Genomic DNA, 15,681 nt, shown 5'->3' with positions numbered 1-15,681 from the left:
CACAAGGGCCCCAACTTAGAACATTTAGATCAAGGTGTGAGTTTGCAAATGAAATGAGTTGGGTTTATATAGGAAACACACAACCGTTAAGATCAATCCTCGATAAACGAGCTTCGATCCAAGCCGTCCAAGTGTGCCCCCTGATTTGTAATACCTTGGGCACCCTTAAACAAGCCCATAGACTTGTTAAAACCATTTGCAAACATGGGGAACAGCTGGAACAAGCTGGAAATCAATTTTTCTGTTCTGGGGGTGCCTTACGGACCGTATGCAAAGGTCCATACGGACCGTAAGGACCTTGCAGGTCAGCAACTTTCAAAAATGGCAAAACAGGCCCCTGCACCCCCAAACTTGGTTTTCAATGCATTTTTTGACACGTTTAAGCCCCGTTAACCTCATTTCAAAGCTCTAAAATGAAGTTAAAGTATAGGGAACTTGAAACATGCTCAAAAATATGCCGGATGTCGGTTCGTTTGGTCGTACGGTCCCGTTGTTCGGCTAATTACGACGAAACACGGACGGACGCTAAAAACGATCCAAATTACGCGACGAATGGAATTTCACCAAGCCAAACACTAAAATAAAATATTTTAGTGCTTACATAAATTTTTGGATGTCCGGAGATATTCAGAATGCGAGTTATGCGCAAAAGTGCAAACTTGTGCACTTTTTGACACTTTTAGTCCCTGCATGACATAAAAGTTTATTTTTGCGCACCGAACACCTCTAGGCCTATATCTAAGCTATATAAAGGATAAATAGGGTATATTTAACTTATGAACATATTCCAGAAGGTCCGCTACCATACGATTCGACCTTTTTTTGCAGTTTAACGCAATTAGTCCCTTAATTGCGCAAAGTAGCACGAAATGCCATTTAATGATATCTAAGCCTTCCATGGCCCTTAATAATCATTCTCAAGCATATATTCAGATATTACTCCACTCCCGCTTGCTTAGATGGCCACCGAATGGCGTAGATTCAAAAGTTGACGCTTTAGGCCCCTCTAATGCGCAAACTTGCGCATTTCATTAATTAATAGCATTGAAGCCTCATCTAATCCATATTAGGCATTCTTGAAAGTATTATTAAACATCACGATGCTTGGGGTCCGCCAAAAGGTCATTCAGAGGTATAATTAAACATATTGACACTTTTAGCCCCTCTAACTTGCAAAGTTGCGCGTAACTTTACTTATAGGCATAAAACCTTAGTTGGCCATTACTTGGCATTCCCGAGAGTATAATTAAATATTATGAAGCTCCCGGTTTGTTAAAAGGTCACTCAGAGGTAAGAATTAACATGTTGACGTTTTTAACCCTTCATTGCGCAAACTTTCAATTAATTACGCAAACGGCTACACTTTATCATCAAGTGACACATTTGTGAACATCATCATCGTGAGAGGTTATTTAGAAACTTATTTTAGGTATGCTATTACTTCCAGTCCTTTCAAAATCAAAGTTTTTGATTTTTCGAAAATTTAGTCCCTAACTTCGATGTTTGACTTCATCAGGGTTTATTACACGTGTCAATACATCATTGGACGTGATTTTACGAGGTGTTACACGTGGCACCTTCACTTCCTGCGAACTCTGTCGGTTTACAGGCTAGAAATTCTTTGTAGGTGCAGCCGAGAGTCATCGCCTTCTTCTTCTTGGGAAATGGGGTTTTGGGAATATTATTATTATCACTATTGACACTATGGTTAAAACTAACGTCACGAGCAGGCTTGCTATTCATAGCTTTGGTGGGTTCTATGGGATTTTTAGCAGCTTTAATTATTAAAGGTAAAGCATTAGCTATTCCTTGGGCTATTAGATTTTCTATAGCATTTTATCCAAAGGATTTTCATTATTAGCATGATCTTCTGGATTATGAGGTATTTCATTCGACATCTGAATTTGCAAACATTTTCACTTATTAATATCACAGAACAACAAAATAATACCTCCAGAATATTATATGTGCATATTGACATATATTCATGTATACCACATAGGTTAATTTGTATAAGTTTCCTAACTTTATTGTTTAGGTATTGAAACAATACTTAATTAACTTAAACAAGTGGCTTAGCTTAAGGCATCTTTTCTTATGTTCAACTCAGATATGCTACCAGTTAATAGCAATCTCCTAACTCTTTTATTTAAGTTTAAGTATAATTGACACAACACTTGTAGGCTCAAGGTAATGACTTTGATCAGTGGCTCTGATCAGTGGCTTAGCTCTGATACCACCTTCTGTCACGACCCCCGACCCACCCTGGCCGGAATCGGGAGCCGCGAGCAGTTCAGTGATACCGGTGATTATTTTGAAAAATATGGCAGCGGAATTTTCATCAGGACCGTGAGTTAGGAAAAATATCAGAGTTTAGAAAACACCGGATTTTATTTAATTAGATGGGATAAATCCCTATTTTATAATGGTAGCTTTAATAAAGATAACTTTTATTTTGTAAAACGATATTTAATTTGATTAAGATAAGCCACATCTTGATGCCTTTCAGTGCCGTATCCGGCTTTTATTCCACTTTAATGTAATTACCTGAAAAGTGTTTTGAAAAACATTTTGTCAGTAATAATTACTGGTGAATTCATTCCAATTTAGGAAATATATTGTTATACTTTATAGTATTAAGATTTTTATTTCTACCCAACTTAATCAGTATTTGTCACATAGGGTAATTCCGATGTAATAGTAATCATACCATTTATTGTCATACTTATCCAGTAATTATATTGTATGATTATTCAATATATCTATCACCAGGCGATTCCTGTGACGGTGATCATATTACTGTTGATCGTTCTTTCAACTAGTGATTCTGTTCATTACACTGTTGATCATTCTTTCAACTAGTGCATCTGGTCATGTTACTGTTGATCATTCTCTCAACTAGTAACTCTGGTCATATCACTGTTGATCATTCTTTCAACTAGTGATTCTATTCATGGCACTGTTGATCATTCTTTCAACTAGTGCTCCTGGTCATGTCACTGTTGATCGTTCTTTCAACTAGCGACTCTGGACTTTGTTGTCCCGGTGATATTTATTCTGTCAAATATATTACTTATGGCACAAAGCCTTTCAATCCATAGAATGACATATATCAATTTATATCAGACTATTATTACTTATCAAGTATAATATGTCAATTATATTAATACTTGATCTATTCATGTGATTAACCATCTAATCTTCGTATGGTAGGATACCCCTATACGTGATTAATTATTATAATAAATACTTTATGAATCTATTAACGATTTACTGTTAAAACAGTTATATGTTATGGATACTGGAGTATAATTCTTACTGTGATTGTGGTCATACTTTTATTAGCTATCTTTCTGGCTAATAATAACAAAGATCAAATAGCAATTATTTATAGAATATAAAAATTTAATCACTGTAAGTATAACTGGTAACCCTTTATGCTTTTGGAAAATATTTGTAAATTTGATTATATCACAAAAGGTGACAAAACCGTGAGAAAAGAGATTGGACTCACAAACGGCGAGAAAAGAGAAATGAACTCACATTGCAGATTTCTACGGGCAGAGTTTAGTCTACAGTTAAGCCTTGTTGATTCAGTTTGAGCAGAGTTTAGCCTACTGATTGCTTTGGTTAATCTAATAACACTTTACACAAACGAGGTTGTAACTAATACAGCAGTTATGGCAATTCACGAGGTCAAATTCTCACAATAAATGACAAAGTGCGATACTTCAACTCATTTATCGAATTAACGACAAATGACAAAGTATGATACTTCAACTCATTCATCGAATTAACGACAAACGACAAAGTATAACCCTATGTGGGCGGCACTTAAACATTCTTTGGATATATTGATCTCGGAAAATGACTCGTAATAGCGATCGAGTTATTACCCTGATTGCGGCAGCGTTTCGAGGTTTGTGGGTGTTTGGGTAGTGGACGAAGTATAACTCGACGGTAATTGAGAGTTTGGACGTCGTTTTGGTGCACAGAATTCAGTCCCACAGCCTGCTATTTATACACGAAATTGGCACTGCTTACGGACCGTAAGCCATACCCCTTACGGTCCGTAAGGGGTGTGCACCGCCTATAGGGTGGCCACGCGTGGGACTAGCCTTGATGAGTCAATAGAATGGACCAATCAGATTTCAACAACGAATTCTGTTGATAATCGTCAACTAGGTTTTGCCCCCCTTGAGTTTTAGGGGCCCTGATCCTGATTCCGATTGTTCTGAAACTTTCAGGGTTTGTGCGGAATCACCTGGGTGTCTTAATTAGGGTTTCCTATTGGATGAAATAATAAAATAAATAATAGTTTTGACGAGGGTTGTTACATCCTCCCCACCTTAATAAAAATCTCGTCCTCGAGATTTGGGTTATGATATTTCTGTTAGATTTATGTCATCACTTAGTCAACAAATGACACGGAAGTAAATACAAGTTATACCATAGATAGGATTTAATGGTTCAGCTGAGATTATTTCAAGAAATTGATGTCAAATGGATGAGATGAAATGATAACATTTCCAATGTGAGTTGATTGGCAACTGAGAAAGACTCAGAATCAGTAAGTTTGAAATGAAATAGAAGTATGAAAATGATTGTCAACTACCGAATCATTACAAAAAAAAATCAATGTGTTGACATTGCAAGGATACACCGAAATGAAATAGAGTTTAGTGTATCATTGTCTTAATACATAGTTGTATCAAGACTATTTTCAAATGAGGAATCAAACGAAGTACATACGTGATTTTGAATGGTTCGTATGATTAGGATTAGTCCAAGCTACAAATTGACAACGACTCCGCAAGGTGTCGTAATGATTGAAATAATTCAAGAAATATGGTGATCGAAGAATTTCACCATGTACATAACTGAAAGCTCTAATGAAGTAAAATCGAATAAGATTTTTCAAATGATAATGAAATGATCAAATGAATATGATGAAAGAAATGTTTAAGAAGTACACCAGAATATGATACGAATTTGGGTACTGTTACCTGAACACATAATTGTATTAAGATTGATTAGGAATATGAACCAAAAATTAAAATTCGTACATCAGGAGTGAAATTAGAAATAGCACAAGCTACAAATTTATTATGACGCCACAAGGTGTCATAGGAATGAAAATTAATAGCGGTGAATGAAACGAGTTTCACCATGCTTTAAATCAAATGAAGTAAGTTCGAATGTTTTAAATGAATTATTTTGGATTTGAAGAAAGTTTTTCGATCAAAGATGATAAGGCAATAAAAAAATTACGAAGTACTTGATAGATACACGGAAATATGAAATGAATTTGTGTATCATTATCTTAGCACACGATTGTGTTAAGATTGATTTGATAGAATAAATCAGAGCGGATTCAACATGAATAAATAATTAAATCCGTATGTAAAAGGTGCAACGAGATTAGCACAAGCTTCAAATTTGTGAAAACGTCACCATAAGGTGATCGTGACCAAATAAATGATTCAATGGAAGTGAAGACCAAACAAGTCTATTATGATTTCGAATAGATGAAGTATTTGACAAGATTTATTTATTTAGATGCTTCTACTTATCTTAGGGTTAAATAATAACTTAACTTATATATCAGTGATTACGTCTGGAACCGTTTCTGCTTCTTGTGTAGTAAGTACAAATGCTCGCGTGTTCTTGGCTCCGTCTGTTGTTCTGGCCTTGTCGTTTAGTGGTTTGGTTAGTTTCGGACAATATGGTTTAATGTGTCCTGTTTCTCCGCAATTGTAACAGACGTTAGTTTTCCTTCTACATTCTTCCTCTATGTGCCCGGTCGTTTTGCAGAAGTCACAGTAGGGAGTGTTCCTAATACGACATCGTCCGGAATGCTTTTTGTTGCAGTTTCTGCAGATAGGTTGTTCCAATGACGGTTCCGTTTATTTCTTCTTGAGTTCTTGGACAATTTTCTGGGCTAATTCTTTCTTCTTATTTTCTTCTCTTGTGCGGATTAGTCCATCTGTCAACATATTGGCTAATTCAACTGCTTCTTCGATCGTCTGTGGTCTGGCGGCTTTAACTATGTCTCGGATTTCGCTAACTAATCCCCAAATATAGCGAGAAATTAGTACGGATTCTGGCGAAGCCAGAGTTGGTACCATTCTTGCATATTCGAAGAAAGTTGTCGTATATTCACGACAATTCACGTCTATCATTTTATGATCTAGGAACTTGTTAGCCATTCGTTCCTTTTCATAAGGAGGACAAAATTTTCTTTCTACTACTTCCTTGAATTTGTCCCAGTTCATGGCATAAGCCATGTCACTTCCTTTTGCTTGAAGAATTGTATTCCACCATTCTAAGGCTTCCTCCTTAAAGAGGTTAGACGCATACATCACCTTATCTTCTTCAGCACATTTGCTGATTGTCAGAACAGCTTCTGTCTTTTCTATCCATCGTAGAGCAGACGTGGCACCTTCACTTCCTGCGAACTCTGTCGGTTTACAGGCTAGAAATTCTTTGTAGGTGCAGCCGAGAGTCATCGCCTTCTTCTTCTTGGGAAATGGGGTTTTGGGAATATTATTATTATCACTATTGACACTATGGTTAAAACTATCATCATGAGTATGCATGCTATTCATAGCTTTGGTGGGTTCTATGGGATTTTTAACAGCTTTAATTATTAAAGGTAAATCATTAGCTATTCCTTGGGCTATTAGATTTTCTATAGCATTTTATCCAAAGGATTTTCATTATTAGCATGATCTTCTGGATTATGAGGTATTTCATTCGACATCTGAATTTGCAAACATTTTCACTTATTAATATCACAGAACAACAAAATAATACCTCCAGAATATTATATGTGCATATTGACATATATTCATGTATACCACATAGGTTAATTTGTATAAGTTTCCTAACTTTATTGTTTAGGTATTGAAACAATACTTAATTAACTTAAACAAGTGGCTTAGCTTAAGGCATCTTTTCTTATGTTCAACTCAGATATGCTACCAGTTAATAGCAATCTCCTAACTCTTTTATTTAAGTTTAAGTATAATTGACACAACACTTGTAGGCTCAAGGTAGTGACTTTGATGAGTGGCTCTGATCAGTGGCTTAGCTCTGATACCACCTTCTGTCACGACCCCCGACCCACCCTGGCCGGAATCGGGAGCCGCGAGCAGTTCAGTGATACCGGTGATTATTTTGAAAAATATGGCAGGGGAATTTTCATCAGGACCGTGAGTTAGGAAAAATATCAGAGTTTAGAAAACACCGGATTTTATTTAATTAGATGGGATAAATCCCTATTTTATAATGGTAGCCTTAATAAAGATAACTTTTATTTTGTAAAACGATATTTAATTTGATTAAGATAAGCCACATCTTGATGCCTTTCAGTGCCGTATCCAGCTTTTATTCCACTTTAATGTAATTACCTGAAAAGTGTTTTGAAAAACATTTTGTCAGTAATAATTACTGGTGAATTCATTCCAATTTAGGAAATATATTGTTATACTTTATAGTATTAAGATTTTTATTTCTACCCAACTTAATCAGTATTTGTCACATAGGGTAATTCCGATGTAATAGTAATCATATCATTTATTGTCATACTTATCCAGTAATTATATTGTATGATTATTCAATATATCTGTCACCAGGCGATTCCTGTGATGGTGATCATATTACTGTTGATCGTTCTTTCAACTAGTGATTCTGTTCATTACACTGTTGATCATTCTTTCAACTAGTGCATCTGGTCATGTTACTGTTGATCATTCTCTCAACTAGTAACTCTGGTCATATCACTGTTGATCGTTCTTTCAACTAGTGATTCTATTCATGGCACTGTTGATCATTCTTTCAACTAGTGCTCCTGGTCATGTCATTGTTGATCGTTCTTTCAACTAGCGACTCTGGACTTTGTTGTCCCGGTGATATTTATTCTGTCAAATATATTACTTATGGCACAAAGCCTTTCAATCCATAGAATGACATATATCAATTTATATCAGACTATTATTACTTATCAAGTATAATATGTCAATTATATTAATACTTGATCTATTCATGTGATTAACCATCTAATCTTCGTATGGTAGGATACCCTTATACGTGATTAATTATTATAATAAATACTTTATGAATCTATTAACGATTTACTGTTAAAACGGTTATATGTTATGGATACTGGAGTATAATTCTTACTGTGATTGTGGTCATACTTTTATTAGCTATCTTTCTGGCTAATAATAACAAAGATCAAATAGCAATTATTTATAGAATATAAAAATTTAATCACTGTAAGTATAACTGGTAACCCTTTATGCTTTTGGAAAATATTTGTAAATTTGATTATATCACAAAAGGTGACAAAACCGTGAGAAAAGAGATTGGACTCACAAACGGTGAGAAAAGAGAAATGAACTCACATTGCAGATTTCTACGGGCAGAGTTTAGTCTACAGTTAAGCCTTGTTGATTCAGTTTAAGCAGAGTTTAGCCTACTGATTGCTTTGGTTAATCTAATAACACTTTACACAAACGAGGTTGTAACTAATACAGCAGTTACGGCAATTCACGAGGTCAAATTCTCACAATAAATGACAAAGTGCGATACTTCAACTCATTTATCGAATTAACGACAAACGACAAAGTATGATACTTCAACTCATTCATCGAATTAACGACAAACGACAAAGTATAACCCTATGTGGGCGGCACTTAAACATTCTTTGGATATATTGATCTCGGAAAATGACTCGTAATAGCGATCGAGTTATTACCCTGATTGCGGCAGCGTTTCGAGGTTTGTGGGTGTTTGGGTAGTGCACGAAGTATAACTCGACGGTAATTGAGAGTTTGGACGTCGTTATGGTGCACAGAATTCAGTCCCACATCCTGCTATTTATACACGAAATTGGCACTGCTTACGGACCGTAAGCCATACCCCTTACGGTCCGTAAGGGGTGTGCACCGCCTATAGGGTGGCCACGCGTGGGACTAGCCTTGATGAGTCAATAGAATGGACCAATCAGATTTCAACAACGAATTCTGTTGATAATCGTCAACTAGGTTTTGCCCCCCTTGAGTTTTAGGGGCCCTGATCCTGATTCCGATTGTTCTGAAACTTTCAGGGTTTGTGCGGAATCACCTGGGTGTCTTAATTAGGGTTTCCTATTGGATGAAATAATAAAATAAATAATAGTTTTGACGAGGGTTGTTACACCTAACCCAAGTGCTTACGACCCATTACGACTCGTTTAGGTAACTTACGCTACTTTAACGCGTCGTTCGCGTGAAACGCGTTCGGACCGCCTAACCAGTCCTATGATAAGTATTATATGCCTTAACATGTCTAATAATGTTACCTAATTAGTTTAGATATAAAAATTTAGGTTACATATTCTTAAAATGAATTTATGCGTAAAAAGGGCATTTTGGTATTTTCCTATGGCATACAAATCACCTATCATACAACTAACTAAACGAAATGACCATAAGGTATAACCTCGGAAGGTTATTCCCTATGAAACTATGGTCACAAAACATGTTTAGTCGGATCCTAATGATCGACCAAACGGGTCGGGTTTGAAAGTCTAAGCGGTTGTTTAGACCGCTTATCTTACGACCCTATATAAGCACTAAATTAAAAGTGACGAGTTAAACATGTTAAAACATGTTTAACGAAGTTAGAAAACAAGTTTGATGTCAAAACAAATGGTTTTGATACCTAAGAATAGTTTGGTTGCAAAATACGCTTGAATACGCATTTTGATCGAAGCTATGACTCGTTACTACACCTAATCAACGTGGTAATCAGTAGGTATAGTCACTAGGGACTATAACCATCGTGATTATGCTCACGTTGCGAAGTTTAAACGAACTTCGTGTTGACCATAACCTGGTCAAAGCAAAAAGTCAAACACAGTTTGACTTTTACGCTTAAAACACATGAAAGCACGAAAGAATACTTACAAAGGGTCCAAGCTAGGAAGATCTTGATCCAATTTGCTCAGGTATGAAGTGTTAAACCCCAACTTAGAGCAATTGAATCAGATTGTGAGGAAAGAATGCAAATGAGTTGGGTATTTATAGAAATCCCACAACCGTTAGGATCGTTCCTCGCAATTCGTGCTTCGATCTTGGCCCTCCATGTGGGCACATGGTATTCTAAACAATGGGACATCAAATACCATCAAATGGTATTGCAAATCTATGATCAAAACCATCAAATTCAGCCAAAATGACCAAATTCAATGTTTCTGAGCTAAAGGTTTGACGCGAGACGCGTAATAATAGGCTTAGGCTTACGCCCCAGGCCTAAGAAGTTTGGCAGAATTACAATTTTAGTCCATGCAGGCCAAAAACTTAGTTTTCGATGCATTTTTTGACACATTTAAGCCCCGTTAACCCCATTTCAAGGCTTTAAAATGAATTTATAGTATAGGGAACTTAAAATATGTTACAAAATATCTCGGATGTTGGTTCGTTTGGTCGTACGGTTGCGTTGTTCAGTTAATTACGACGGAAATCGTAACGGACGCAAAAACGATCCAAATTAGGCGACGGATGGAAATTTAGCATGCCAATCACTAAAATAAAATATTTTAATGATTACATAAATTTTTGGATGTCCGAATATATTCAGAACGTAAGATATGCGCGAAAATGCAAACTTATGCACTTTTTGACGCTTTTAGTCCCTGTTTGACCAAATAAGTTTATTTTAGCATACCGAACCCCTCAAATCCTATTTTTATGCTATGTGAAGGGTATTTAGGGTATGTTTAACTTATGATCATATTCCGGAAGGTTCGATACCATACGAATCGGCAGAGTTTTGCAGTTTGACGCAAATAGTCCCTGCGATCGAATAAACTTGATTTCGACACACCAAACCCTCCAAAACTTATTTCTAAGTTATGTAAAGATTATGTAAGGTATTTTAAGCCTATGTCACTGTTCCGAGTGTTAGTCGCGTTAAACTGATTACGTTTACGCACCAGTTTGCGTTTAACTTTCTAGAAAGCGATTTAGAGCTTGAAATCGAACAAGAATTGGTATGTGCAAACGATACGCATATTTATACAAATCCCAAGTATGAAAGAAAATATTTCATTGATTTGGTATTTGTTTGATGGCCGTGAAGGCACAGATGTCACATGCAATAGACCTAATATACCATATCCCTTCCCAAAAATTGTTAATGAGTGTTATCTTATCATTGTATGTGCTTAGTTAGGTTTCTTATTAGAGACTGCGTTGTGTTTTATGTTAAAACTGTGACCTAATGCTTTTTATGGGCTTTATATATTGTGAACTAATGTGTTTTATCTTAAAAAATAGTAGAAACAAAGAGATTATTATTATGATAAAATAATAAAATATATGTTATTTACGAAAACGCCACCGCGCCAATCTAGTCCATAGATTGTTTTGATCGGACGATCCATAAGCGTTCTCACTGTTCTCCACTTTCTACCGTTTTCTCTAAATCCTGACCCTATAAAAATAAATTACAAATACTGGATAAAACACACACACACCAACACACACACCCACACACACTTTCTCTCTCATCTTTACACACTCTTCTCTCTCTCTCTCTCTCTCTCTCTCTATAAACAGCACCACCATCCCCACCACTGCCCCACCATCATCCCCACCACTGCCACCACCATCGCACTATCGCCACCTCCAAACACCCACCACCATCGTCTCACCCCACCACCGTCTTACCTCCACCATTAGTGCCGCTCCACTGCCACCACCATCCCACTACCGCCACCTCCGAACGCCCACCATCACCGTATAACCCCCATTTTCGAGAACTCTCCACCACCGTCTCACCTCCACCACCACCGTGCACCACCACTGCCACTGCCACCGCCATTCACCACCACAACCTAGACACTACTCGGTAACATATTTTATTAGTTTTCTTTTCAAAAAGCTTAGAACTTTGTTGCAAAAGAAGTTTGTAAGACCGAACTCGAAGATTAAGACCAAAATAATAAATGCGAAAACAACTATGCAAACAGACTTGATAGTTGGTCAAGAACATGCCTGCAGCCCTAGTAACAAGTACAATAAAAAGATCTTTTTCAACATCCACAAAACTCCATAAGTATCTAATGATCCTCCAAGACAGACACAAATAAACCAAAACAATTACAACATTCTGAATCAAATCTAAAGCTTCCATTTAATTATTCAGTCAAAATAAACAGTTGCGTTGCATACCTTTATGAAACCAACGTTTATTTATACAAAATCAAACCCATTTCTCATAGAAGGAATTTATCAAACACCTGGTGTGCAAGGCAAATAAACCCAAGAAGCCTCAATTGAGGAATACAAATACAAAACCCAGAAGCCATGCAATGCAATTAATGGCTTCGTGACGATAAAGAAAAGCATTAGATGATGAAAAGTTACCATAAGTCTTGTGATACAACCCAGATGGGGTTCATGGGCATGATTCTGAGTGTGTTTTCTGTGGCATTGCGGTTTTCGGCTGCATTAGGGTTCCAAATCGACGGTGGGGCAAAGTAGGTGATGGTGGTGCATTGGTGACGGTGGTGGTGTGGTTGAGAGAGAGAGAGAGATAAGAAAGAAAGTGAGAGAGATGAGGAAGAGAGAGAAATAAGTATTTTGAGTGTGTTTTCTCTATATAATAATAATAATAATAATAATAATAATAATAATAATAATAATAATAATATAATATAGGGGCATTTTAGTCTTTTAATAAAAAAATAACAGAAAATTTGATTGAAGTTAGAAATCTGGACTCAAATGGTTAAAAAAAATGGTTGTAGAGACTCAGAACATTAATTTTTTTTTTGAACTCAAGTAGTTAAACCTCTAAAACACATGGACTTAAAAATAATTTACCCTTTCTCTAAGCCCTAAAGGGGGTGGTGAGAGGCAAATTGTAATTTACTTAGTTTTTTATTTTTATTTTACCAAAGTTTTCACTAAGGGGGTGTTTGGCTAAACTTTTCCACACATCTTTATAACTTATTATATTGACTTTTATAAGAAGTGTTTGGCAAACTCAAAATGACTTCTTGTATAAAGAGGAAAAGTGTGTTTTGAAAAGTTAGAAATTGTTCCTGAATCAATCTCGATTTTTCTTACTACATAACCTAATCCAAACACTTTTAAAAAAAACTTATTTTCATAACTTACTCCTTTTTAACAAAAAGTCTGACTTAACCAAAACACCCCTAACTGAGATTCAGAGACAGCAAGAAAGCCTTCAAGTTTCAACAATGTGGGTGTTTGGCATTCCTTCTCAAAATGACTTATTAACTTATATAAGTCATAAGTGAGAAGTCAGAAATTCTGACTTCTCAAAAATGACTTTTCACACACACAAAATCCTCTAAAATAAGCTAACCCAAACACTCAAAAAAACAACTTATTAACTTTTATAAGTTAATAAGTCATAAGTTGCTCCAAAATAACCATCATCTACAACCCTTCACGAACAATCATTTGCAGCACTTCAACTCATCTAACTCAGAGATTGATTCAGGAACCAATTTCTCGAATCAAGACAACACTTGACTCAGAAATCACGAACAAAAACATCGAAATTTCATGGGATTCGATTCTTACATCTGTTCATCATCATTCCCCTCCCAAAGCACAGCTCGTAAGAATTACTTTTTCTAACCCTAATTTTATTACATTTAGGTCGCTTAATTAGATGTTAATTATGTATATTTACCAACCTTAAATTCATCTAATTCCATATAAATGTTGCATATTTTAATTTAGATTAGATGTTTCGGAATTCGGAAATGATAGGAATGTATGAATCAAATTCTATGTAGTTAATCCCGATATATCAAGCGATATATCGTTTATTGGTCCCCTGCTGAGACAGCGGTACAAAATATTGGTCAGAATATCGGTACCGATAATATCAGCGATATTGTCCGATATTTGACCGATATAGGACCGATATTTAATCGATAAGTCACCGATTTTCCCGATATCAGTACCATTCTTCTTATTTCTACCGTTCATTTTTCTTCTTATTGCTGCTATTAGTGTTTTAAGTCTTAATTGTTAGTTGTTAGTGTTAAATGTTAGTGTTTTAAGTCTTAGTCGGTTCTTACTTGTTACAATTGTTAGTGTTAAATTGCTATATATATAAATTTAGCATAATATTAAAATTACTGATATCCCACCGCGATAACCGATATCTCAAATGTCGGTCCTTGACCGATATCCGATAATTCACCGCATTAACCACTTAGATCAAATTTTAAAACTGGGGTTAAAAAAAGTGAAATTAAGCTTTAGTTTTAGAATGCTTGAATTCCACAAGTACTTATAAATTTATCCCTTAATTGACCAAAACATTGAATGAATTCATATTAATCCCTTAGACTCCTATTCACTTAGACAGGTACTTGAATGGTTCAGATATTTGCCTCTGAATGGTTAAGATTTATACAGAGTCTGAATGGTTAAGACCTCTAATCTGAATTGGTCAGACAGGTACTTGAATGGAGACTAGAGAAATTGCTAACACAAAACGAGAAAAACGACAACATGTACTCAGATTTAATACATCTTTGCAGTAAGATCCACAGCCCGCAAACTGCAATGTGGATTTTCACTTCAATGGAGAGTCGCGGCAGAAAGCCGTCTTCTAATATTCTTAACGCCCTAATATCTGCTCACTTATCTTCAAACAATCTTGTAGCCGCACTTAGCATATACGAAACAATGCAGAATTTAGAGGACTATAAACCCACTGCTCACACATACAACTTGTTCATTTCCGCATTTGCAAATCTTCGAAACAGTAAGGCAATGTTAGCCTGGTACTCAACCAAGATAGCTTCGGGTTTTTTGGCTGATTTGGACACATATGAAGCTCTGATCTTAGGTTGTATAAAACTAAAAAGATTTGAAGATGCTGAGAGGTTTTATGGAGAAATGTTAGTAGCGGGTATCAAACCGAACGAGTTGATATTACATAATTTGCTTGTTGGGTTTTGTGAACAAAAAGAGTCGGTTAAACTCAGAGCGTTTTTGAAGGATACGTTGGAGAATAAATCGATGATTGACGGGTATTTGGCTGAGAAGCTTGTCGGGTTTTATTGTGATCTGGAACTAGTGGACGAGATGGAGTGGGTGCTTGTGGAATTAACGGAGGCCGGTCATAATCAAGATTTGGGTATTGTTTCTCGGATTTATAACGGGTTGATTAGGGTTTATGCTAAGTTGGATAGATTGGATGATATGGAATACTCTATTGGGAGGATGTTGAAACAAGGGGTGTCGTTTCGGTCTGATAAAGATGTTGAAAACGTGATATGTTCGTATTTTCACCAGGGTGCGTACGGTAGACTAGATGTGTTTTTGGAGTTTATGAAGGGTTCATGTATGCTTGCTAGATCTAGTTATGAGTTATTGCTTGACGGTTATCGTAGAGCGGGGTTAGGTGAAAAAGTCGATTTGGTGATCAAAGATTTGGAAATCCTTGAGAAAGACTAGAAGTAGCTATTGCACGCGATAGACATATATTATTAGGTCACGTCGGCTTATGTCTATAGCACTGTCTCGTCAGCTTTTAAATATCAATATCAAATCCCTAATGTCGTTTGTTTACATATTTCTCATTCCGTTTTCACATAAAATTGTATTTTTATGACAACAATACGAGTGAATGAGCGTG

At 36.1% G+C, this 15,681-nt stretch overlaps 1 protein-coding gene across 2 annotated transcripts; it reads left to right on the top strand.

The window, feature by feature from the left end:
- The first annotated feature begins 13,413 nt into the window (after positions 1-13,413).
- On the top strand, positions 13,414-15,622 carry LOC110921727 (pentatricopeptide repeat-containing protein At5g28460). Of its 2 annotated transcripts, none has more exons than XM_022166084.2 (2): positions 13,414-13,641; positions 14,492-15,622. In XM_022166084.2, exon 2 carries the CDS (start codon positions 14,550-14,552, stop codon positions 15,498-15,500), a length of 951 nt encoding a protein of 316 aa, XP_022021776.1. In that variant the 5' UTR covers positions 13,414-13,641; positions 14,492-14,549; the 3' UTR covers positions 15,501-15,622. The 2 variants fall into 2 exon arrangements, with proteins under 2 accessions (XP_022021776.1, XP_022021771.1); XM_022166079.2 differs by having other exon boundaries at positions 13,415-13,641; positions 14,496-15,622.
- Positions 15,623-15,681: the final 59 nt, after the last annotated feature.

This window comes from Helianthus annuus, chromosome 2 (genome assembly GCF_002127325.2).
Source record: "Helianthus annuus cultivar XRQ/B chromosome 2, HanXRQr2.0-SUNRISE, whole genome shotgun sequence".
Taxonomy (NCBI): Eukaryota; Viridiplantae; Streptophyta; class Magnoliopsida; order Asterales; family Asteraceae; genus Helianthus; species Helianthus annuus.
Note: the sequence above shows the minus strand (reverse complement) of the source record. Positions and strands in the feature narration are given on the sequence as shown.